The 27,386-nt window shown below is 40.1% G+C and overlaps 3 protein-coding genes across 3 annotated transcripts; 2 read left to right on the top strand and 1 right to left on the bottom strand.

Annotated features, from left to right (window-relative positions):
* Window positions 1–2,874: 2,874 nt before the first annotated feature.
* On the top strand, window positions 2,875–9,138 carry LOC106555123 (olfactory receptor 2D3). Its single transcript, XM_014073898.2, has 2 exons — window positions 2,875–3,006; window positions 7,108–9,138. Exons 1-2 carry the CDS (start codon window positions 3,001–3,003, stop codon window positions 8,050–8,052), a joined length of 951 nt encoding a protein of 316 aa, XP_013929373.2. The 5' UTR covers window positions 2,875–3,000; the 3' UTR covers window positions 8,053–9,138.
* Window positions 9,139–12,474: 3,336 nt separating this feature from the next.
* LOC106555018 (olfactory receptor 2V1-like) lies at window positions 12,475–13,413 on the top strand. The gene is given in 1 exon segment (XM_014073782.2): window positions 12,475–13,413. A coding segment is annotated over 1 exon segment (939 nt).
* A 2,055-nt stretch (window positions 13,414–15,468) lies between these two features.
* Window positions 15,469–26,450, bottom strand: LOC106555122 (L-amino-acid oxidase-like). Its single transcript, XM_087708630.1, has 7 exons — window positions 26,435–26,450; window positions 23,959–24,173; window positions 22,668–22,774; window positions 20,800–20,995; window positions 19,682–19,735; window positions 17,566–17,699; window positions 15,469–16,225 (listed from the first exon to the last, which is right to left on the bottom strand). The coding sequence occupies exons 1-7, from the start codon at window positions 26,448–26,450 to the stop codon at window positions 15,469–15,471; spliced, it is 1,479 nt and encodes a 492-aa protein (XP_087564756.1).
* Window positions 26,451–27,386: the final 936 nt, after the last annotated feature.

Raw genomic sequence — 27,386 nt, 5'->3', positions numbered from 1 at the left:
ACTTATTAAGAGGCTTCAATACATAGCTATTGTTTAAGAACTATTTAAAAAAATGTAATCTCAAGAGAAAAGACTTCAGATAATGAGATTCTCTGCTTTTGGGAAATGGTTGCTTTCTGAAGAAAGTTCAAGAAGCTCTTGAGATATTTTGAAGTCTCAGGTGCAGACTCTCAAAAGATTTAAATATTTATGTTTGATTGGGCTGCATTGCTAGAAAAATATTAACTATAGGATAATTATCCATGCTATTATTTTTCAGCTAAGAAGAGACACATGTCTCATAACAAAACCTAATAGGTTATTTTCTATCACCTTATTACATAAAGTATCCATATATTATTTTCAATTTCCAATTATAAATATAAGTGGAATTTATAAACTTTTGATTAGCTCCACTTCTTCCTCCCCCCCACCCCTACAACTTTCCCAATGCACGTACACATCTAACTTGGAAAATTAGGGGGGGAAACTGCTGAAAGTGAAAAACAAGTCTTGGAAAATGGCTGAATAACGTGGATAATCACTTTTAATGCACTTTGATGATGTACAACCAACTCATATAATCCATAACAAAAATATTTTTATGGAGGAACTCGTAGATTGGTAATAGCGCCATGTTAATTCATGAGTTTAGAGGGCAAAATTCTGCCACAGTTGATTCGGGGGGGGGGATGATATTCTGTTTGTTGACATGAAGGGAGAAGTGGAAGAGTGCCATTTTGGGACATTTAGACACCCAAAATAAAAGAATATGGTAATTAGTCAGTGTTTGCTTAGTCTACTTTTCCAATATGTGGCTTAACCAGATATGTATTGATTTGTACATTAGGTTAAAAGAGTGAATATAAAATTTAGATAATGAAATTGAGACAATTGCTGATGGATAGATAGGTCATGAGAAGTTTTGAATATGGAATAAGCCATTTCTTGGTAAGCATCAAGAGTGGATCTTGGGAGAATTGGGTACAAAAGTGAAAGAAAATAGAGTGAAAATAGAACTCCAAGAAGTAAAAATATGTTTTGTATAATTATTTTCCAAAAATGATGGGGCAAGCTGACAATGAGAAAACCCCCAACAAAAGTACTTGTGCTTTTAACTCTTTTCTTGCCTATGACTCTCTTCCCTTCCTCTCTCCATTAAGTCCTTGTTTTTCTTCTTTCTTTGATCAATGAAGATCTGTTAATTACCTGAGTCACTCCCTCCTGTCCATTATTATAAATTACTCTGCAGCGTACTCTACATCAGGATTCTCTTGAAAGCCACCTAGAAACTTCGACTGGTTCAGAACACAACAGGATGCACAGTAATGATACCCCCTAGGTTTGCCCATGTAACAGCTCTATTGTTATCTATATGTGCTGGTATGTGCATGTATGTGTGTTGTGTGTGTATGTAAAGTGTGTTGAAGCAGAATAAAAAGCATAAATGCTTTTGTATTCTGGTGTTGGAGAATACACTTGAGAATACCATGAATAGTCATAGACCTGTGACAGTAATCAATGAGTTTCAAATGAGAAAAGGTCATAAACTGATTAAGGATCATTGGACATCACTCAAAGGGAAATCACTGCCAAGCTTGATTTTTAACAGGAATGTATGAGCCACATTGTTGATGTTCTTCAATACTGAAGGGTTTGTACAAGAAGGGATCCTCTCACATTGATGGCAAAGATGAAAGCTGCAGGAGCTGAAATTTACCAGCAACTGTTCCCATATTGCAGGAATGAAGGTGAGGAATTTCTTCCCAGCATTTTGAGAGTTGACAAAATATAAGCTCATCATTGTGACTCAGAAAAATGTTATCAGTCCATTGATTATTATTACTGTAGAAAGATTCATCTGTGAAAGGAAATGGTCAGACTTCAGGTTTCAGTAGACAATATAACAGTAACAATTATTTGGAACAGGGTTAGCATCATTCACATGGAGTTCCTTGACCCAAAGGTTTGAATGTTGCAGTGTAGTGGCTTTGAACTAGTAACAAAGAATAGGCAGAGTTCAAAGAAAACGTTATTACAATAAGCAACACTAGGCCTCACACATTATGCAACACCCAAGAGACACTTGTGATGTTGGATCTCATCATCTTGCCCAACACACCATATAATTCAGATTTGGTGCCATGCCATGCAACTTTTACCTTTTCTCAAAATTGAAGACGTACCTTTGTGGACATCTGTCTGACTTACATGGAAAAGAGGGAACGAGATTTCAGGATCTGGTTGAAGAGACAGAATGTGGAGCTGTATAAAGCTTGTCCATTATGGGCAGAGGAATATAGTGAACAGCAGTGATTATGTGGAGAAGTAAATACACGAAACAAAAAGAGAGCATTTTATGATTTATTTTCTTGTTTCGTTTATTGACATATCCTTTTTAAGCTAAAGATAATAGAGGTGGAGACATTTATATGTTCATTCTGGATGGATATATTGTGGATATATATATTAATATTTACTACTAAATGAATATTAATATTTGACTATTTTTCTACAACTTTCATGACGCAGCCAAATAAATAAATCAATGGGTTACATCGTTTTTTCATTGTCCAAATGCCTCTTTTCATTTCCTATCTTCTGTGCTCTGCTTTAATCATCTTGAAATAACAAGCAGTCAAGCTAATTATTTGGGGGGGAAATGCAATCTTCTGGGATTCATAAAAAATATAAGAAGGATATAAATTAATGCTGATTTTTTTCCTTCTAGGTTCTTTAATATTGCATCAACACTCTCTCTTATGATATTATTGGAAAGAAAGAAACCAACTTTGCTCATCAAAACAAAAGAATAGCCATTATATATTTCTTTTTAAAAATATTATAAGTGTATTATTGCAAATGTAGTCAACAGATGTAAACTATAAGAACTGATAGCTGAAAGGAAGAAAGCAGCCAAGCGAGATCTCACGTTAATATAATGAGGCAATATTCTGCTCAAATGACTAATAAAGAAAGAAAAAAGCATTGTGAGAGACAGGTGAAAAAGAACAGAGATGAATGAAGGTAAGATATTATATGACAAACAATCCAGGACTGAATCTATATAAACAAAAATCTTATGTAGCTTAATCTGAATTTAAAACTTGTTAATTTGCTATTATCTTCTGTCCTGTCAATGTAATGTTTACATACATTCATGTAGTTACATTGGAACCTTCTGGTAGATCTCTAAGTGTTCAATAGTTTAGTAGAAAGTTAGGCTCAGAATTGTTTAACAATAACCACAGAATGACTTCCCCTAAATTATGTTGTTGAAACAAGGGAAATGTGGCATAGTTAGGAGAGTTGTAGCAAGGAAAGACTGAGCAGTCCCATTCAAAATTTATACTGAGAGCGAAGTCCTGGATTCAGAAACCTTGAATTCTACTTCTGCACCTCACTCTGGCTGTGTAATTACACAAGTCAACTGTTTTGCACAAGTCAAAGCTGCTTGCATTTTATTTTGCAGATAACAAGAAATGGCTCTTCCTTGCTTTCATGTCTCTCTTTATGTATATCACTCGGGTCTGTAAAATGAAATTACTTCCCTGTATAGGTTTTCCTGACAGCTGATTTGCTGTCAGCTAAAAACTGAACTTCTATTTTCATTTTCTGTTTCCATTGCCTCTTTTGTAACTCAGTGTCAAGACAATCATTGTCTTGATGGTACACATGCAGCAGTGATCAGAAAAATGACTTTTGCCTGGCATCAGAGGGTGGAAAATATTTGCTGTGGCTGCAGCAGAGATGGATACCCCTTGCTTGGTAACTTTGTCCAATATCTTTAAACTTCTTCTTGTGCTCTTGTTCTAAATCCCATTCCGTTGCACAGTAACCAGAGCTGAATATATATTTCTTTTTTTTAAAAAAAGTCTGGAATCATGAAGGCAGCTGAATAATCACTTACGATTTCTGTCTCCTTTTTCTTTTTCTCTGTAGGGAGCAAATTCCCATTTGTGATTACTCCATTCAGGAAGGCAGTGAAGGGGAAGAAATGTTTTATGCTTGTTATTTAAATGTGTGACAGCTGCTCATTCCAGTAGATTGTTTGCAGCTTACAAAATCCAATTTGTTTGCTTCTTTATTAGAACTATTCCTATAGCTGTCCATCTTATGGCTAGAAGGACTCTAGCTGGCAAACAAGCATTAAAAACTGAAACAAAGGCACAGTTTAAATCACAGATACTGTAAAAATAGCAAAATAAGTGTAACCGTGTGCATCGGAATATTTTGTGCGGTTGTGTGATTGCGATACTTCAAAAAGGATATAGTGGTGCTAGAGATGGTTCAGAGCAGAGGTGGGTTGCTCCTGGTTTTACTTCCAGTTTGCTTTGCGTGTGCACCAGACATGGGCTGCATGTGCATGTGCAGTTCAATGTAAATTGTTCCTTGTGCATGCGCAGAACAATTTACAGTGAACTACACGCACGAGCATACTACAACATGCCAGCAACGACAGCAGGGACCAGGAAAATGGTTCTGGGGCGTGGCCAGCCTGGGACGCTGCCAGTTCTGCGACCCGGGCCAAAAATCCACTACCACTTTGGCCGAACCGGACCAAACTGGGACCAACCCACCTCTGGTTCAGAGGAGGAGAACTAGGTTGATGAAGGGGCTGGACAGCTTCCCGCTGAATAAAAGTTGTGGCATTTGGGTTTTTAATCTATAAAGGAGGCAAATGAGAAGCATACAGCAAGAAAAGCTACAGGTAGAACAATTAGCAATTTATATTATTTCAGTGTTGTATGGAATGGGAGTGCAAGGACTTTTGTTACTTTATATTTGTTGATGGTTCAGGGACCTGGACATTGGTTAATGGATGTCCTTTGCACTGTAGTATTGATAAGGTGAGGGGAAGCGATGTTCCTTGTGTATTCTCCAATATCAAGATCAACAATAGTGAAGACATTCATGGATCAATTATTTCTGCCTTAAGAGAATGATGTGAAAGTGTCCTTTGAAGTGCCCTTTGAAGAGCCGCGGTGGCGCAGTGGTTAGAGTGCAGTACTGCAGGCTACTTCTGCTGACTGCCGGCTGCCTGCAATTTGGCAGTTCGAATCTCACCAGGCTCAAGGTTGACTCAGCCTTCCATCCTTCCAAGGTGGGTAAAACCCAGATTGTTGGGGGCAATAGGCTGACTCTGTAAACTGCTTAGAGAGAGCTGGAAAACACTGTGAAGTGGTATATAAGTGTAAGTGCTATTGCTATTACTATTGATTTCCACAGGTGGAATGGGCATGAAATCAAATACAGTGTCCCAGATAAAGAAATTATTCATATTAGGCACAACAGGCTTCAATTTATACCAGCTTCTCAAAACAGCTAAGAAGTCTAAGGAATTGCAAACCCAGCACATTTGGTTAGCACCAAATTACAGAAGGGTAGTCTAGGTACTGCAGAGTTAATGCAGCATCCATAGACAAGGGGCAACTCCTTCCATGCACAGACCCTTCCATGCGCAAATCACAAACCAACACATAGGAGGAATATTAATAAAACTGTTTTAGGTGAATGAAATTAATGAACATCCCACAATATAGTGGCAGAATATGGGATCAATTACCATTTTTATCTGGTGAAAAAAATATTTCTTATTCCTAAATATGGTGATTATTTGGGATATGAAAAATAAAATTGAGCTATTGTGTTACTACGTTTCCCAAGAGGCTATTTTCTTTCAGCTGCCGTACATTTGTGCTTATTTGTGACTGTTGTATATAGATATGAGCCGAGGTGACGCAGTGGTTAGAGTGCAGTACTGCAGGCCACTTTAGCTGACTGTGATCTGCAGTTCAGCGGTTCAAATCTCACCGGCTCAAGGTCGACTCAGCCTTCCATCCTTCCTAGGTGGGTGAAATGAGGACCCGGACTGTGGGGGCAAGTTGCTGACTCAATTTGCTAAAAAAAAAATTGTAAACCGCTTAGAGAGGGCTGAAAGCCCTATGAAGCGGTATATAAGTCTAATCAATAAATAAATAAATACCTTAGGATGGGGCCAAACCATTCGTTTAAATAATGCAAAGTTCTCACAAGAAATGCATTCTAGAGAGCTCACCAAACTGTTATTTCTGGAGAATTCTGGTGAGGACTTGGTAAACTACAGATCCCTGAAGGAGTGGGGACAACTTTACAGTGAAATCGGTGGCCAGAGGGTGCATCTTGGCTGGCAAAATCACTCTACAGAAAGGAGAAATTGTGAGATTGATCACATGTCCTCCATACTGCTTCTCCTCATAAGTACACTGTAGGAACTGAGGTTTTTGCGCAGCAGCTGGGAGTTGAGATATCCCAATGAAGCTCATAATTGTAATGTAGCCTTTATGAACACAATCTTCCGCTAAGCCTAATTTCTTAATCACCTTTGGGATTTTTTTTTTACTGTTTTTCAAATATTAATAACCTTTAGAAGAGCAAGTTTTATGGCATTCTCTGAGTCAGTTTCTTCAATCTTTATTGAAAGAACTTTTACATATTTAAGCTTAAGGGCATTTTTTTTAAATAAAAAAAGGGGTCGCTTCACTTGGAGGAATATCTTCCTTCACAGTTTAATGCAAATGTGGGAAACCATTTGACTAAATGATGATATATATATGCTGCACCTTCTTATAGCTAAATTGGAACACGGCTGTTACTTCTTGAGTATTTTTCCACATTTCTTTTTCCATTTGATTTCTCTTTCACCAAACTAAGCAGGAACAGGCAGGAAAACTGCAGGATAATTGCTTCGCACAACACCAATATGCGTTTCCACACAAACCTCATTATTCAATGGCACCAGTTTTCTCTATTTTATTTAGCTCACAATCATAGCAATAGCAATAGCAGTAGACTTATATACCGCTTCATAGGGCTTTCAGCCCTCTCTAAGCGGTTTACAGAGAGTCAGCATATTGCCCCCAACAATCCGGGTCCTCATTTTACCCACCTCGGAAGGATGGAAGGCTGAGTCAACCCTGAGCCGGTGAGATTTGAACCGCTGAACTGCTGATCTAGCAGTAGCCTGCAGTGCTGCATTTAACCACTGCGCCACCTCGGCTCTTGCATTTGCAAAAATAGCCCTCTTTAATTCTGCATGATTTTTTTTTAAAAAAAATATATTAAACCCCTTTCTTTTTTTTACCTTAGGTGAATATGGCAAACAATATCCTATGGGAAAATAAAAGTTCTGTCTCTGAATTCATCCTTCTGGGTTTCTCAACTAAGCTGCAAACACAACGGTTCCTTTTTGCTCTCTTCCTCATCCTGTATTTGATGATTCTCCTAGGCAACGGCCTCATTATCAACCTCATCAGAATAGACTCTCGTCTCCACACGCCCATGTACTTCTTCTTGGCCAATCTATCCTTCTTGGACATCAGTTATAGTTCTACCACAATGCCCCAGATGTTAATACATCTCCTTGTAAAGAGTAAAACCATCTCCTTTGTTGGCTGTACTGCTCAAATGTACATCTTCCTGTCTTTGGGGATAACTGAATGCGTTCTCTACGCCGTGATGGCTTACGATCGGTATGTAGCCATCTGCCACCCATTACACTACTCTAGCATGATGAGCAAGTCGGTTTGTGTTAAGATGGTCGTCGGGTCCTGGGCCTGTGGCTTCCTCTTTGCCATGATGCACACCGGCTTCACGATGCGCTTGCCTTATTGCGGCCCAAACGAGATCAACCACTTCTTTTGTGAAGTGCCAGCTATCTTGAAATTAGCTTGCGCTGACACACGCGTCAATGAGGTGGTGGACTTTGTGTTGGGGGTGATCTTGCTCATGACCCCACTTTCTTTGATTGCGACCTCTTACATGTTCATCTTGAGTGCTATCCTGAAGATCCGCTCGGCAGAAGGGAAGTTCAAAGCTTTCTCCACCTGCACCTCACACATTACAGTGGTGACTCTCTTCTACGGTGCTGCCATGTTCATGTACATGCGCCCAGCTTCCAGCTATAAGCCAGAAAGAGACAAGAAGTTTTCTCTCTTTTACAATGTGGTATCTGCTCTTTTGAACCCATGTATTTACTCTCTAAGAAACAAGGAGATCAAAGGAGCCCTGTGCAAATGGGTTTGCATACAATAAATGAACACGTATATTATTTATTAAAAGGGGAAATGTAAAGAAGAGGACTATTTTATAACCATGCTATAATTTATGCAGGATAACCAAATGAGCCCCCAACTCACAAGGACACTGCTTTTGTCATTCTATATATCAGGCTCAGTATGACGCTGAGCTTGTCAGTCAGAAAGGTCATCAGTTCAGTGGTTCGAATCCCTAGTGCAGCATAACAGAGTGAGCTCCCGTTACTTGTCCCAGCTTCTGCCAACCTAGCAGTTCGAAAGCATGTAAAAATGCAAGTAGAAAAATAGGAATCACCTTTGGTGGGAAGGTAACAGCATTCCGTACATCTTCGCTGTTTAGTCAGGCCGGCCACATGACCACGGAGTCGTCTTTGGATAGTGCTGGCTCTTCAGCTTTGTAACAGAGATGAGCACCACCCCCTAGAATCAGGAACTAGCACATATGTGTGAGGGGAACCTTTACCTTTTATACTGGGCTACACATAAAAAAAAATAATTTTCCAGACAGACATTCTAGCATATTTCTATAATATTCACTCGTAGGCTCATGTTCACAGGAAGGCTGTGTGAGTTCTAGTTCCATTTTGGGCATGAAGCCAGCTGGGTGGCATTGGGCCAGTCCTTCTCTCTCAGCCCTAGGAGGAAGGAGTCAAGAGCAAACCACTGAAAATATTGCCAAGGAAACCTCTGTGACTTTTCCAGGCAGTCACCAAGAATCAATATTCAAAGGCACCCCAAAATTTTAAAAGTAAAATGTTCCATTGTGTGAAAGTAAATATTATAGCCTCCTAATTGCTACAGTGCAGATCGATTCATTTTTAAGAAGATAGTTACACGGGCTGATTTCCTTAAAGAGACTATCTAGAAAGTTAAGAAAGAAAGAAAAAAAGAAGCTAGGAGCTGTGTTTGAATCTTTAAAAATGACACCTCCCCAAATTATAATTACTGAGTCAAAATAGCTTTGTTAGAATGGATCATGGCATGGGTCCAGGTTAACTGAGGAACTATCTCATCCCAATGGGATTGGCCTACCGCACTCATTCTGGCAGAAGCAGAAGTGGGTTCTATTGTAAAACGTGTGTGGGTGTGGGTTGTTGTTGTGAGGGAATTGACACGCAGGAGCCATGTATGCAAGACAGATCTTTATTAGTACCAGATGACAAGCAATTCAAAGATTCTCCCTGCAACTGTCAGGGTATTTATACTAGCCAGAAGCAACTGTCAAGCCCAACTGTCACGAGGCCAGCCAATCAGATGCTGTGCCTTGACCAACCAATTAGAACGCAACACAGGTTGTTGCTGGGTTATAACAGGTTCCTACTGGTTCGGACCGGTTTGTCCGAGTAGGTAATAACGGCCTGACACATCCCTGAACTGGTTTTATCAGTGGTGCCATAGGCACTGCCATCTTGTTTTTACTACTGCACATGCCTGTATAGCTCATAGCGAGCGCTCGATGCACGTCCCTAAGTGAATCGGTAGTAACAGAAGCCAGAAGCCACCCTTGGGCAGAAGACGCCTACCGTGAACTCCATCAGCCAAAGAATTTCAGTTGGTGGAGTCCATGAGAAGAGCCTTTTCTGCCATGGCCCCCCACCCTTTGGAACATCTTGCAACCAAAGTGAGATCTGCCCTCACCATTCTGGGCAGCCTTAAACCCTGGATTTGCCAGTTGGTATGAGGCCCTGATGGAGAAGCTCTAGGCCGGAGGGTGGAGCTTTAGGTGAGTTGGTGCAATGTCAGAGAAGGTGCCACCACTGCTGTACTCCAAACCAGCAGTCTCTTGGTCTGTATTTAACATTTGGTGATTTTAATGTGTTTTTATACTTATAATTGTCTTTATATCTCTATGTTTCATGATCTTGTAAGCCATTCAGTCACTTCCAACTGAGAGATGGGTGGCATATGATTTTAATTAATAAATTAACCATGGGATAAAACAAATGCAGTTCCGTCTACAGTTCTATGATTCCCAAATTATTTTACTGATTATTGTTTATGTTCCCTTCATCCAAATCAGTAATCAGTAATCCATCAACCTCTTTTAAATGAACTCGTTGGTGCAGCAGATTGGTGTCAGAATAGCTGGCATATTAGAGACGATCTTGTCCAGTCTAATCACCAAAAATGATGGTTTGCTATACACTTAGACTTTTACTTACAGCCATTCAATTACTGATTCTTCAAAGTTATGTCACTGGAAAAAAGTGACTTATGACCAGTTTTCACACTTATCATTGTTGCAGTATTTCCATGGTCCCATGATCAAAATTTCGGTGCTTGTTGCTTTTATTTTGGATGTACTGTCCCAGGGTCACGTGATCACCATTTGTTACCTCCCCTCCCCCCCAGCCGGCTTCTGACAACCAAAGTAAATGGGGGAGGCCAGATTCACTTAATGACTGCATGATTCACTTAATAACTACAGTAATTTGCTTTAATATCTGTGGCAAAAAGGTCATAACGTGGGGCAAAACTCACTTTACAACTGCCTTTCTTAGCAATGGTAATTTTGGGCTCAATTGTTTACCATATACTTTTTTTATTTTCCATTTTCATAACATATAATCACATGTATACTATTACATAGCCAATATCCTATTGTATTAAGTAGTAATTACATCAGTTCCTCTTGCCATCAACGCCCAGAAAGATTAAAACCCATTATTAGCTCTTTCTTCTGCCTCTCTCCTACCTCCTTTCTTCCCTCCATCATCCTTTTCTACTCTACTTCCCCTCCCTTTCTCCTTCTCCTCTCTCTTCATTCCACTCCTCCTTATCCTCCTCATCTTCCCCCCTTACCCTCTCTCCTATCCCTCTCTTCCTATCTTTCTTCTCTCCTTTCCCACTCTTCCTCTCATTCATTTGGTGTATTTCAGCTTCTGAGCAAACTCCATTCTATGTTGATGGTATTTATGCTTCCATATCAATATACTTAACATATCTTAGTTTTAAAGAAAAAATAAGAGAAGACAGTATACATGTGCAATCATATTACTTTAAAATCTAACACTCCTCGTCAAACCTAATATAGATCCCTCCCTCCCACCCTCCCCCCCAACCTCCCCCCAGCCTTCCCTCCCCCAACTTCCCAGAACCCATACACGCCGTATGTCAAGGACTACAAGTATTTCATTGTCACTCTGCTTCTCAAGGGGAATTACTCACTTTAGTGAGTCCCAAATTAAAGCCTTGGGAATAGTGAGTGAAGATTTTTATTTTTTAATTCTGGAGGTGTGAGATTTTCAGCTGCCTGCCTGATGCAATAATTAATCAGCCATTCTTTCAAAACAAAAGAATTACTTACCATGGCTTGTTCAACATAACAGAAGTTACTGGACAGTGGAAAGTATGTAGGAATACCGCTAAAAATGAAGCGGGAGGAGAAAGCCTGAAAATTATGAATGAAAGTAATATATACTATCTAGCAGGTAATAATGGCTTTGGGGTTGACATTGGGTTGTTGTGAAGAATATTTGAATTTCTAAAAATCATCAGACATCACTTTAGCCCCAATTTCTTCAGGGCAAAGATCATAATACAAAGGTAGATGATTGAATGCATAGGTAAGAAAGCAAGTATGGGTGTGAGACACAATCTTGATTCTTAGAATAATAACTGGAGTCCTTGGGGGGGTGGGAATCAAATGCATTTCCAGACTTACATTTTTTCACCCAGAGACTGCAACTGTAATAATGAAAGGACATCTGTTCAGGTCCCCAATTTTCTCTAAAGAAATGGGTAGAATTTCAAGCCAGGATATTATTCCTAATACTGAAGAACTTGCTTTTTAAAAAAAAACAAAAAACAACTGTTTGGTAATGGAAGATAGCTCACTCACCAAAGGATTCAAGGATTTTCTGACAACAGGTATGTGTGTCTGTATGTGTGCTTGTGTGTGTGTGTGTGTGTGTGTGTGTGTGTGTGTGTGTGTGTATCCCAAAGGTGCTTTTTCAGGAGGCAACTGGACTTTCTTGTTTTTTTCTTTTGAAGAAGTTTCGCTCCTCATCCAAGAAGTTTCTTTCGCTCTGAGTGGATGGTGAGGAATGGAAAGATTTATACTCCTTGCAGATACCTGGTCATTTGCATCATTCTAGAAGGTCCTTGAGGCACTTGGAGGTTTATCTGTGTTCTTAGGGTCACCTGAGTGGTGCTCCTGGTTCCTGTGGACTGCAATTTTTTCCTCTGGAAATCCATTCCTACTCCCATACTATTCAAAGGGTGTTCCTCCCAAATTGTATAGCTAAAAGTCTGTAAAGGTTCTCAGTCATGACCTAAATGACTGAGAATTTCTACAGACGTCTGTATAAGTGATTCTTATCCAACTATTACCAGCTTTGGTTCAGTTTTCATCTCAACCTCCCATGATTTTCTAGCTTTAATTCCAATATTTTCTGTTATGTTTTCAGGAGAACTCATAATGTAAATAATGAACAGAACTTTGTGGACCGAATTCATTCTTCTTGGACTTCTGAATCACACAGTGATACATACAGTTTTCTTTGGGGCGATCCTATTGACTTTTTTTGTTGCCTTATTGGGAAATTGTCTTTTCTTTTTTGTAATTGTCGTAGGTTCGTATTCCAGAGTCCCTATGTACTTTTTCCTCAGCCAGCTCTCCTTTATAGACATCTGCCAGACTTCTAGCATTGTCCCCAAAATGTCCATGGATTTTTGGAAAAAAGACAATACAATTTCATTGGCTGGATGTGGGATTCAGATTTTTTCCACCCTCATGATGGGAGGAGCGGAGTGCCTCCTACTGACCGTCATGTCTTATGACAGGTACGTGGCCATCTGCAAACCTTTACACTATCCAGTTCTCATGAGCAGGAGGGTATGTGTGGCCATGTCGGGTGGAGTCTGGTTTGGGGCGATTCTTCATTCAATCGTGCACACTTTTTGTGTATTCCAGCTGCCTTTCTGTAAGTCTAATAGAGTGAATCAGTTCTTCTGCACAGTCCAAGCTCTGCTGAAATTATCTTGTTCTGAAACATCAACCTATGAAAATTGGTTGTTCCTAACTGGCAGTATATTACTCTTGGGTCCCTTCTCCATCATCCTGGCTTCCTACATCTCTATCCTTTTGACGGTCCTGGGAATGCAATCAGTGGAAGGAAGGCAAAAAGCATTTCATACATGTCTTTCCCACCTCTGTGTGGTGGGGCTCTTCTATGGGGCAGCAAGTTTTAAATATATGAGACCCCGGTCTTACCGAACACCAGAACAGGATAAAGTGGCTTCTTTGTTCTGTGACATTGTGACTCCCATGCTAAATCCCTTGATATACAGTTTGAGGAACCGTGATGTGCTACTAGAACTGAGAAAGCACATTAAGAAATGCAAGTTGCATATCTAGCCCACCTAACAAGGGCCACATCAGAGGCAATCAATGTGGTTATTTGGAAGAGAACATTCTTTGTTGTGCTTTTTTGGTGACACTTTTGATGGTAGGTGTCCATTTTAGGTCTTGAGATAAGATAGAACTTAGAAATTTGAAGGTCTCTACTGTTGATACTGTGTTGTCTAGTATTGTATTCTCCTAAAGTCTACCACTATTTATATGGTTTTGAGTGTGTTCAGTTCCAGATTGTTCAGTTGCACCACGAGGCTAGTTGTTCAACCTCTCGTTTATATGCGGTTTCATCGTTGTCTCGAATGAGACCAATCACTGTTGTATCATCTGCAAACTTCAGTAGTTGAACAGATGGATTGTTTGAGGTGCAATCATTGGTATATAGAGAAAAGTGGAGAGAGCACACAGCCCTGAGGGGCTTCTGTGCTACTTGAACATGTATCTGATATGATTTTGCCTAGCTTCACCTGCTGCTTCATGTGTGTTAGGAAGAGCAAACAGCTGATAGCATTGTAGTTCTTTGCACCAATATTGTGGCCTCTACCAAGATGGTAGTGTGTTAAAGTAATGTTTTGGGGTAGTCTATCCCTTCCCATAAAGGTGGCATCGTGGCTCAGTGGTCAGAGACACTGTCATCTGGAAAGCTCACAGCCTGAATTCGAGGCTCAAGTGCTGCACAATGGGTGAGTGCCCGTACTTTGCCCCAGCTTCTGCCCACCTTGAAAGAAGTTTTAAAGTATGAAAATGTGAGTAGATAAATAGGTACCACTTCGGTGGGAATGTAACAGCATTCCATGCACCTTGGTGTATAGTCATGCTGGCCTCATGACCACGGAAAGTGTCCTCAGCAATGTGTCATCCCCTAATTTGTAGTTAACATCGATAATATTAGAATGAATAGAAGTATGTTGAGATAGTTTATATAAAATCTATAATATTGTGTAATTATGGATGCCAGATAGCATTGGCTGATGTGTTCAAATCACATTCTGCAAAAATGCCTTACTTTGGCTAGTCTGCTGAGGCAGTGGATCAGTGATGGGTTGCTGCTGGTTTTACTACTGGTTCGCTTTTCGCACGCTTTGCCCACATGTGTGTGCACAGTTCAATGTAAATTGTTATTTGTGCATGCGCAGAACAATTTACATTGAGCTGCGTATGAGCGGTCACTAGAAAACAACATGGCGGAGGCATCAACAATGGTGAGGGAACTGGTTCGGGGACGTGGCAAGCCTGGATCGCTGCCGGTTCTGCGACCCAGGCAAAAATACCACTACCAGTTCGACCAAACCGGGCCGAACCGGGAGCAACCCGCCTCTGCAGTGGATCTGTCTTTATATAGCAAGACCATAAACAGAAAAATAAAGAAACAGTATAAACAATACTATTGAGGTTTAAAATATTTCATTTAGAAATTAGAAAGCATTATGGATTAGAAACAACAACAAAAACATTTAATTATAACCCAAGAATGTGCACATCATTGATAAAAAGTCAATCTGGACTTTGCGGTGATTAGAGTGCAGTGCTGCAGGCTGACAGCTGACAGCAATTTGGCAGTTCGAATCCCACCAGGCTCAAGGTTGACTCAGCCTTCCATCCTTCTGAGGTGGGTAAAATGAGGACCCAGATGGTTGGGGGCAACATCCTGACTTTGTAAACTGCTTAGAGAGGGCAGTAAAGCGATATATAAGTATAAGTGTTATTGCTATTGCTATTTAATATGGAATTGCAGATTAAACAAAAAATAAGGTCCTTGTGCAATACTAATGCACGTTTTGCTGGAACATTTTTAATGGGAAAGTTCCTGCAGGTGATGATCATAACTCTTCCAAGTCATGCTTCCAAGTCCTGACGTATTTTCTCAAGTTTCTCTTATAACTAGCTGTTTTTATTTGCATTGTCTGTTGGCAGGCAGCTTTTGATAGTTTGTCATTGTGAGCTAACAACACCATGAGCTGATCCCAAACTCTAATTTAGAATCACAGCCAAATGTTTCTTCTGTAAGTAAATTATTCTTCAATAAACAAGTACATTCTTCCGCAATAAATTTTTCTTTTATGCATTGTGGATCCTAATTGCTTCCCTTATGGCAGTTTTCATGGAAGTGTCAATCCAACCATGTGGATGAGCTGTGTATTCACCAGCAAAGTAGATCCTCCCTTCCTTCTGGGCCAGGATCTGAGTATACTGGGTTATCTGGTATGGGGTGTAGGTGCTGAATGCTCCCATAGAATATAGATCAAGGTTCCATTTTTGTACCACGTATTTGCCACAGACTGATTTGAGATACTCTTTAGATACTTGATGGATTTCCGCAAGGTCATCCATCACTACATCAACACACTTTTCATCACTGAGTGCCGTATAGAAATCAGAGTCAGTATACCAAGTATAGGATGCCAGAAGGACACCTAGTCCATGGGGGAAGTCATGATTTGGATAATAAATCATTCGTGCTGGGAGATCTGTGACTGATCTCCCTCCATGGATCCCCTCCTTCTCCCAAAACTTCTCAGTGCAAACCAAGGCAATTTTAGTAGAACTTGCATAAGCCAAAGACCGCAATGCCCGGGTCTTGGGAATGGAAAGAGGTGGCACAAACTTGATCAGTCGCACAGCTCTTGCTGTAGCTGTGATGAGGACATAGTCAGCAACTAGAGACATAGACCTGGACAACCATTTGTAGAAGACTCTCACTTTGTTTCTGGTGCGAAGTATCTTCTCCACAGTGCAATTGAAATGGACAATTCTAACCATTTCCCGGAAGAAACTTTGAGGAAGTTGATCAAAGCCACCAGTAATTTCATCAAAACTGAATTTGAGAGAAGGAAAAAAACCAAATACATGTACAGTTTATCAGTTATTTCTAGGTTACCCCAAAAAATGTTCATTGTTTCTGAAGACAATGCAATTAATGTCAACTCTGAAATGGGTCAGACCTGTCGCAGCCATCTTTCTGTTTCTGATGTTGACAGACAGCTCAGGGGACGGGGGATGGGAGAGGCTCAGAATACACACCTGCCAAAACAACTTGCTATCTCCTGGGAACTAAGGTCATCCCAACCGCCACTGACTAGAGACTGAACACCATTGCCAAGGAGATGTCACAGCACCCAATTGGACAACAGGACCTGTGACCTAGGAGGGGGATGCTTAACTTTTAACTATGCAAAAGAGCGGGAAATAGCCAGGGTTGTTTTTTAAGCTCATCTATGCCCAATTGATGAGTACTATAACTCATTGAGTACATTAGTGCTTTGAAGAAGATGGAGTTTCAGAGTACTGATTTGCTTGGGTTCATCAGTCAGAACCTGTTCTGACCCAGGCTTCCCAAGAGCATGAAGCAAACTCCTTGTCCCGACAAAAATCCCTTTTATTAATTGACTGTGAATTCTGCTCATTCACATCCAGCAAAGTCTTTCAGGGGAGGATTTACAGTCACAGACCTTATCTGGCTTGGAGAGCTGACAGGCTGATATCTGTAGAACCTGGCAAGGAGTCTCAGAGAGTCACAAACTAATTAAGCGAACTAATTGTCTTCTGCAAACTCCACTCCCCTTTCACTCCTCTTTATTCCCTATGGGAGGGGCCATTTACCGTCCATCTATGGCTTTATTTCCGAATCGACCCTTGTTCTTTAGCTGTTCCCTTCGTCTGGCAACTCTGCACAGTGCACACTGGGAAAAGGCTCCAGCTGTTCTTCTGCCCCACTGATGTCCAACTCTGAAGGCAGCTGACAACTGGCATACGGCTCTGGCCCCCTCTCTGCCTCCAGCACAGAGACCTCATCAGAGCCTTCCCCAGACTCCAGGACTGACCCATGTTCCTCCCCAACTTCCTCCTCACTGTCCGAATCTGCTGCCAGCTCCACTGGCAGGCCACAACAGAACCTTGACAGTTAATGCAGTCCAAGGCCAGTTATTTTAGCCCATCTATTTGAGATCTACTAGTTTCTGTTTCAGTTCGGTACTATTTTAACTGTCATAATTGCCAAGAAGGTAGCAAATATAATTTATATTCTTAAAAAAAAATTAGAAACAAAATTTAACAATCAAAACAAATAGCCAGAAGTGCACTAAATGAAGGGAAAAAATACACGAAATTAACTGTTTTTAAAAGTAGCCTTTGGTTTCCCGCCACCATCTTGTTTACCTGGTATTTGAAAAAATGAAATAATCCATAGCAGAAAGGAGGAATGAGGAATAAAACCCAGCTTCTTCATTCATGAAATCACCAATCATCTCAACAGCTCCTATACTCAAATTTCCTTCCTTAATGAGATATTCCTAATATGAAAAAAATATTTGATGGAGGAAATACTGAATTTTATCACGCATGAATATACAATAGAATTCTGCTTTGATTGCATGGATCTAATGCAGTGGTTCTCAACCTGGGGGTCAGGACCCCTTTGGGGGACGAACGACCCTTTCACAAGAGTCGCCTAAGACCATCAGAAAACACATATTTTCGAAAAAATACGGAAAACATAAAATAATTTTATGGTTGGGGGTCACCACAACATGAAGAACTGTATTAAAGGGTCGCGGCATTAGGAAGGTTGAGACCCACTGATCTAATGCAAAGGCAGACAACCTTAGAAGGTCAACTAAACTTTCTGGAAAAGTGCAGTAGGTAGGTGAATGAGGGAAACAGTATAGCAATATATCCATAGGCTACCACAGTGATAGGAAACTTATGACACATGTGTCAAAGGTGAAACACCATGATGTTTTGGGTGACATGCCAATGTTCACCCACATCCAACAACAACAATTCTCGAAAGCATGCTCCATTCTCATGTGATTTTTTTGGGGACCTTGAAGGTCATGCAAGAGGACTATGCTCTTGTATGTCATTTGGAGCCTCTGAAAATCAGGTGAGGGCGGGATTTCTCATGGATTTTGTAGGTTGCAAAGGCTGTGGAAGAGCATTCTTTGAAGCCACTTTATGAATGAAGCTGTAATGCGACCCAAATAAGCCTCAGGCTGGCTGTGGGTATGCCAACAGAACGAAAACACCACTTGAAGCAGGGGTGGTATATCCTTACCTTCCCTACCAGTTCGCAAATGTGAGTGTGCGCATGCCACTTTCCGTGCATGCGCTTTTGGTGAAAAAATGGCCTAAATGGGATGCCATAGAGCCAGGTGTGGGTGGGTGGGGCCACCTGCGATTTCCACTACAGGTTCGGTCAAACAGGTCCGAACTGATAGAATACCACCTCTGATCTGAAGGTAAGTGGCATGTGGCAAACCCTGAAAAGTGTGGATCACAAGGGCAATCCCCAAGGCTTGTGCCCCTTTCTGCCTCAAAACAATAAGAAGTTATATTGCCAATCCTCCACACACACACCAACAACAGCAGGGGAAAAGGAATTACATTCACCTTCGACAAAACCAGTTATATTGTTAATTGTAGGATAAGAACAGGTAGAATGGGGTGGGGTGAGTGAGTGGAGTTATGTGGATCATCAGCTTAGAGTCATTACGTTCTCACAGATGGTCCAAGTCCATCTCCTTCTGAACCCCATTGACCCTTATCTAGCTCCAATGTAATGCTGGACTTTAGCTGGATTCTTTGGTGTAGGCTTGAATAAATATTCTATGCTGCATTTTAATGGATTGTCCTGATCCTTCGGCCTTGACATTAATATAGGATGATGCACAATGAGTAAAGGATAAACACAAGTGTCAATTTTTATTTTTACTAACCTCTTTGTACAATTCTGTCAGCTGCAGATGTTTTCATTTATTTTGAAGGTTTTTTTTTCTCCACTGATAAATTCAACCAGGCAATTTCCTACCATTTTGAGCAGTTCTAACCATGTTCATAATAAAATGTATCTCCGTTTGATATACATTTTTCCAAACATACTTTTCTTTTCTTTAAAATTTTGACAAGCATGGATAGGCTTGGCAATTAATGTTCTTCAATATATTTTGTACTTTGATTCATTCCAAGTAAATACATCCAATTTTCTGCAAGTTTTCTCTGATAGGTTTTTTTTTTTAATTGGCAAACTACACTGCGAACTTGAAAAAGCATGGACCTTAGCGAGTTGCAGTTCATTCATTAGACTGGTTCAAAATTGTATTGTCAGTTGAATGTGACCTTTTCCCTTATTATTAGTGTTGAAAAGCCATAGAAAGTTATTAATGTGATTAACTCTTCTTTAATTCCATACTCAGACCCCTACAACATAATCAACTGAAAAAGATAGTGAAGCATTTCATTTTGTGAAAAGAATGAATAACAACATCAGTTTTACCTTTGTGGAAAATGAATCGTATTTTTCCTTCAGAAGGGTACAGTTGTCTGTGACCTGAGCAAGAGAATACATATAGTTAGTTGCAGCTTCCTTCCATTTGCATTTACCTTGAACTAAGTTGGTCTCCTCATATAAATGAAGCAAAAAAAAAATCTGTTTTGTTTTGGGTAATGTGTGTCACTCTTTGAATGTTTTCTTTTGCTCATTAAGAAGACCTGCTCTCTTTTGGGAAAACACATCTGAACAGGGATGATCACTTTCATGCAGCCTCTGTTTTCACCTGATTCCTTTGAAAACCGAAAAATTAATATCTGGTAGGTAGATAGATAAATAGAGATAGATAGATAGATAGATAGATAGATAGATAGATAGATAGATAGATAGATAGATAGATAGATGGATGGATGGATGGATGGATGGATGGATGGATGGATGGATGGATGGATGGATGGATGGATGGATGGATGGATGGACGGACGGACGGACAGACATAGATTATAGGTAGATAGATAAATAGAGATAGATAGATAGATGGATGGATGGATGGATGGATGGATTTATGGATGGATGGATGGATGGATGATGGATGGATGGATGGACGGACAGACAGACAGACATAGATGATAGGTAGATAGATAAATAGAGATAGATGGATGGATGGATGGACGGACGGACAGACAGACAGACAGGCATAGATGATTGATAGATAGATAGATAGATAGATAGATAGATAGATAGATAGATAGATAGATAGATAGATAGATAAAGATAGATGATAGATAGATAGATAGATAGATAGATAGATAGATAGATAGATAGATGATAGATAGATAACCATAAGATAAAACTATTAAAATCCTTAAGATTATTAAAATTATTAAAACTAGACTGAATTGTGTGACTCTGTTATTTAATGTGTACTTTTAAAATATTTCATGTCATTTAATATAATATTTTGTATGTGACATAAAATGCATTATGCACATTATTTCAGTAAGCATTATAGCAGCCTTCCCCAACCTTTCCCATCCCTAATATTATTCTACCACTCTCACAATACAAACCATAAGTATACAAGTACATTAGATTTGTACATCCCGTCTACTCCTTAAAACTACCTTGTTCAGCGTCTCCTCAAACAGCTGGCTTGCAGACTTTCCCTCCTCATTGGGGTTAAGTTGGTATCCAAAGTTTTCAGGATTGTGGGGTGACATTTTTTCCCTGACATTTCGAATTAAATACCAGCCATTCCCATCAGTCTGATTGAAGGAGTTTAAATGAAGTTTGAACTTTTTAATGTATTCACGTACAATTCTGTGAGGGGAAAGAAACCCAGATTTATTTGCAAACTTATTTCTTTATCACAGCAAGAGAAAAACACAAATTTGTCAGATTAAGGATTGTTCTGTTCTAGCCTTATCTGGTTCTCAATGACCACCAAGGATAATTGTCTGTCCCTACCATTGTTCTCCTGAAATTGCACCTTACAAACAGATTGGCCATGATCCAGGTAATAGCTTGTAATCAGTGGTGGGATTCAAATAATTTAACAACCGGTTCTCTGCCCTAATGATTTCTTCCAACAACCAGTTCATCAAACTGCTCAGAAAGTTAACAACTGGTTCTCCCAAAGTGGTGCAAACCGGCTGAATCCCACCATTGCTTGTAATCCTAATGACTACTTGCTTTGGTAGCAAGGCAAGATCCTCTGTTAATTGGTATAATCCCCACTCTAAAATTATATTTTTAAAAAAGTTTCCCACCTTCCATGACAGAAGCAGAGTCTTTATAGGAGAGTCAAACAATTTCAAGGGAGTATCTATCCTTAATTTAATACAAAAGTTTGAAATAATAATAGTACCATTTCCAAAATTACACAACTCTACTACTCCTCTCTGGAACTCTCCACCACCATCCAAAATCTAGCTGGCCTTGACACAGCTGGCATTTTTGAAAACTCTTTAAATGTGTCCATTTCCCCAGATTTAGGGCATTGATGAGGCCCATGAAATTGGCCATCGTTGCCGCTCTATAGAGATTTATTATAGCTATTGTTATTAGATGTCATTAAATGAGTTTTACTTTTGTATGCGCCACAGTGGTGGGATGCTTCCAATTTAACAACTGGTTTGGTGAGCCTAAAGCACTTTTGCACAGCAGTGAAAATGGAGCATTTAGAACAGGGGTGGGTTTCAACCGGTTCGCACCGGTCCCTGCGATCCGGTTGGTCGCCGAACCCGGAAGTAAGTAACTTCCGGGAACGGCGAAGCCCCCCCCCCCACGCCCGCGCGCGCCCGCACACCCGCGCCCGCTCCTTACCCGGTTTTTACGAATTCTGCGCTTCCACGCATGCGCAGAACGCATACAGCGCCTGCGCGATCCTCCAGGAGCAGCTGGAGCATCGCGCAGACGCTAGTACGCATGCGCACGCCGCGTGTGTGCACACGCGCGCCGCGTACGTGCGTGAGGATGCCGCACGCGTGCACGAGGACGCCGCCGGCCTCGTTCCAACTGAACCAGTTGGAACGGGGCGAGAAACCCACCCCTGATTTAGAAGCTCAGCTGCTTACCTTCCGAGTCAGCAATGGTAAGTAGAACAGTGTGTGTGTGGGGGGGGGGGGAACTGTGCCACGTGATTGGGATGAGCTAGAAATCAGGAAATAAAGGACAAGATAGGGTGGGGGCGGGTGGGTGGGGCCAACTGATTGTGGGAGCTACTGGTTTGCCTAAACAGGTCTCAACCGGCTGAATACCACCTCTGATGGGCCACCCAAAAATGATGTTGCAAGATGCAAGCTTTCTGGATAGTTTACAGACCTACGTCTTATCAACACAACTGTTGTCCTGTTCCAGTAAGCAATTTAACAGTTCTAAATTTTCTAACACTATATCTAGCATTTCAGGAAGGCAACAATTTATTAAATGTGAATGAATTTGCCTCTCACATCAGATGATGGATGGAGAAAGATCTTTCAATCAACCTTACCTCTGAGCTTTGGGCAATCGCATCGGCCCCAAATCCACATACCAGTCATCTTCTCGGTGAGTCTTTACGCGTCCCCCCACCCGGTTACTGGCTTCCAAGATCACAACCTAGGAGAAAAGAGGAATGGATTGTTCTAATTTCTTTCTCTTCTCATTAAGTGTTTGGTGATCTGTACCTGTGTGTGCCTCCCCTTGCAAATCTCCCTTTGGTTTCACATGAACTTTGATTTATCTTTGCAAATCCTTATTGGCTGGAGTTATATTCTCTGTTGGCTATTAATATATTACAGCAATTATTATAAAGTTTGGTCCTTTAATTCCCCCCTCCTCCCTCTCTCAAAGCTTACTTGGACAAGTCCCTACAGTTTTATTGGCAAAGTATTTTCAGAAGTGATTTGCCGTTGCCTCCTTCCAGGGTCTGAGAAAGAGTGGCTGGCCCAGGGTCATCCAATTGGCTTTGAACCTAAGGCAGAACTAGAACTCACAGTCTCCCAGTTTCTAGCCTGTGGTCTTAATGTCTACACTATTCTGGCTCCTCTAGGAGACCATGAATTAAATAAAAAAAATCAAATAATTGAAGTAAATATTCACAAATAATAATTAATTTTTAGTCTTTATATTATTCAGGCTGCAGGCTACTTCTGCTGATCAGTGGCTGTCAGTTCATGTCTCACCAGGCTCAAGGATGACTCGGCTTTCCATCTTTCTGAGGTGGGTAAAATGAGGACCCAGATTGTTTGGTCTGACTCTGTAAACTGCTTAGAGAGGGCTGTAAAGCATTGTGAAGTGGTATATAAGTGCCGTAACTAAGGGCTAAGTGCTATGCATCAAATATTATAGGCATAGTCCTCAACTTACAACTGCGATTGGGACCAGAATTTCCATTGCTGAGCAAGGCAGTTGCTAAGTGAGGTGTGTGCAATTTTACCACTTTTTGCCATGGTTATTAAGCAAATCACATGATTGTTAAGCAAACCCAGCTTCCCTCATTGACTTTGCTTATCAGAAGCCAGCTGGGAAGGTCACAAATGGTGATTCACAGAACCATCATAAATACATGCCACACATCCAAATTTTGATCATGTGATCATGGGGAAGCTGCGACAGTCGTACGTATGAGGACTGGTTATAACTCACTTCTTTCAGTAGCATTGTGACTTCAAAAGGCTACTAAACAAACCAAGGACTACCTCTACTTGCCCATCCCAATGACTGCTTGTGTTCCAAAACCATCCCAAACACATCTAATTTGTCTTTTTGTCAGCTGAGTAAAAAGGCAATTGGGTAGTTACCTTATGTCCAGCATCTCTGAGTAATTTGGCGGCAGTCAATCCACTAATTCCTGCTCCAACAATCACAATTGTCTTAGGTTTCAAGGTCCTTCTTAGACCATGCTTTGCAGTAGCCAGCCAGTTTTCATATTCAGGTTCTTGGAAACACTCTTCCACCTTGGTAACATGATTTTCTGAACTGGGCACACTCAAGAATAGTACTAAAAGAAGTAGTACTAGAAATAAGCAAAAACAGGTAATAATTTATTTTTACCTAAATATATCTTCTTATTCTCTACTAATATCTACTTCAGTTGCATCTAATAGCTTTTGAATATTTTAGAATATGGACAATAGTTTGACAAACATTGCAACATGGAGTCCATTTGGTCACGATTTGGAACGTTTCAATCCTTTTGGCTCCTCCCCCAATTTTCTGTTCTCATCCCCAGCATGTCAGACCTGGAAACCATCTTTTACATTTGGGCCTTCAGGCCCCCTCCCATTTTCCCATAGTAGAAAATGTGACACAGCAGCTAATCACCATGTCTACTGGGCATCCTCTTTGGGGGAAGGGGGAAACAGATTTTTTTTTGGTGTGGTTAAGGCACAGGACTACAAACTAGGAGGTGATGAGCTCTAAGTCCCACTCTAGGCACAAAGCCAGCTGGAGAACTTTGAGCCAGTCACGCTCTCTCAGCTCTAGGAAACAGGGAATGGCAAACCCCTTCTGAAGTTGTTGCCATGAGTGTGACTATGTTTTGACAAGGACTGGGGTTAATATTAATGTAAGAACATTCCACCAGTCACATCAAAAAAAAAATATATCTAGCTACTTCCATTAATAATCCAGTATGATTTTTATGAAAAGTCTTGAGTATGGTTAGAAATGGAAGATCGTGTTAATGATGGATTAAAATATTGTTGATGATGGATTTCCCAAAAATATTCAATACAAAGGCAAGGATGGAATCACAGACTTATATTAAAATTAGAATTAGGATTAGGATTAGAATTAGAATTCTTTATTGGCCAAGTGTGGTTAGACACAGAAGGAATTTGTCTTCAGTGCATAAGCTCTCAGTGTATATACAACAATAGTGATAGATCATTATCATCGTCATTGTAAATATATATTCCATGTGTTTTCCAATATATTGCAACACAGAGGATTTTTATATTTTATGCAGTTGAATTTATAATATTATAATTATCCCGAGGAATTCCAAATTGTTTTCAATAATGTGCACAAAGTTCAAAATAATCTAAGTCAGTGGTGGGTTTCCATTTTTTTTTACTACTGCTCATGCATGCACAGAAGCGTCCAGGCAGGTGGGCGAAGCCTCTTCTGATCTAAGTCCAATTAATTATGTTTCTGTAACATTTAATGTATATGGCTGCTCATCTTATGTAAGCAGTACTGAGTAGTATATATAGTTCAAGCCAATAATATAATAATATAAAATTAAATTAAAAAGTAACAGAACCCAACAAGAATAAAGTAAAAATTGGCAGCCCTGATATGTCACTTTTCCTGTTCTCCAACTCCCATGCTATTCTAAGATTTCGTCTTTTATGCCTTTGGATCATAAATACTAAATCCTGACTCATTTATGTGGTCAAATGCTTCAAAGGTCAATTAGGGTATATATGATTCATGATCTAATGAACTTATTTTTGAAATTAATTGTGGGGCGAAACGAACGCTTTCTACTTGAATGGTGTAATTATAATAATTCTGCATCCTTTATTCTGTTATTTCATAGGTTCTATCTCACTTGCATTTATGAGATCTGGAAAACCCCACAAAAGATCTAAAAATAATCAAAGAGATCTGTGCCATGAATTTCCATTAGAAAATTTGCTTTATAGCAACACTACATAACCACTAGATAAAATAAATGGAGGAATGCAAGTACTAATATGTTAAATTCTTTTGATTGGTATGTGGCAAAATATCTTAAATCAACAATCTTTCATTTACTCCATTACACTGAGATACACACAAATTTCAGCTGATGCCACTTTAGAAGTGGCCATTCCAAGCGAAATATTTCTGGCGATGCGACCCAAACATTCTATCTAAAAAAATTTTAACTATGGGAATTCATCCTACTGCATTCACAGTTAATAAAAATGGGAATTCATCCTACTGCATTCACTAGTTTAATAAAAAAGTTGATTGGTTCATTCATTTATACAAAATCAGATTATTGGTCTGCCTAATCCTAACGGTTCCTAATATAATGTCTTCCGTACATTGACTTCTACTATCATCACTCAGCATGGCACAGTGTATCACAGAAAAACACAATAATAAAAATAAGTTTAGTTTACTCTACTACAGAGAAACACAACTCCTGTTCTCCTGAGATCTTTTTCGACAGAAAAATCAGGGACTAAATCTCTGGCTTCATAGGCTTATTATAATACTGAGTTACAAATAGTTATGCATTTTAACCTGCATTGGAAACTCAAAACAAAATAATTCACTTACAGAAGGACTCCATCATCTTTCCATCAGTTGATAGCACTGACTGTATTTTATGGAGAGCAAATAGTGCTGAACAGCCTAGTAATGTGGTTGAGAATCCAAGAAAACTGGCCTTTGTCTTGTTTTATAATGCAATCACTACCCCCAGGGCTATTCCAGCAAATGATGGTTCATGTAATCTGATATGCTTAAACGAAGTTAGGATTGTATGCAGTCTAAAGCCACAGTGCCATGTCTCGAATGCCTAGAATATTGCATAGGAAATGCATATTTTATTTTTCTTGCTTTTAAAGTAATAACAGAAAAAGAAAATTAATAAAACAGAAGAACAATTGTAGTGCAGATGCATACATTCTCATAAAAAAGAAACAATGCATAAAGTGTTTTTTTTTAAAAGTGAAAGAAAAATGAATACACACACACATGTACATATACATACACACATTTATATAACTATCATTTATCTTTAACTTTCATTTATCCTTTGTATAAATGCATCCCTTATGTCCTTTGAATTATCCAAAATCTATAGGCAGTCTATCATAGGTGGCAATCATGACTTAAATCCAGGGGTAGGCTTCAAAAATTTCAGCAACAGGTTTTCTGCTCATTTGCTGGGTAGGCATGGGCATAGCCTAGTTGGGTTAGGGTCCATGCTTCGAAAGCTTCCCTTGAGCTTCTGGGAAGGCAAAAACTGCTTCCTTCAGGCTCCAGAGGCCCCGCGGAGCTTCCAGGAGACCCCATTTTCCCCACTCCCTGAGCCTCTGCATAGGCCCTGAACTTACCTTTCATCAAAAATGGGCTGCATGGAGACTCCTGGGAAGAGTGGGGTGGGGTGGGCAGGGCCAGCCAGGGGTGGGATGTGGAGATTCTCCGAACCGGCCATAATGTTAGCTACAGGTTCTCCTAAAGCCAGGCGAATCCATAGCAGCCAACCTCTGCTTTAATCTATCAG

The sequence above is a fragment of the Thamnophis sirtalis genome, unplaced genomic scaffold, assembly GCF_051295495.1.
Source record: "Thamnophis sirtalis isolate CommonGarterSnake01/CBP01778 unplaced genomic scaffold, rThaSir2_p1.2 scaffold_3, whole genome shotgun sequence".
In the NCBI taxonomy this organism is placed as follows: Eukaryota; Metazoa; Chordata; class Lepidosauria; order Squamata; family Natricidae; genus Thamnophis; species Thamnophis sirtalis.
This window is presented reverse-complemented; position numbering and strand designations above follow the sequence as displayed.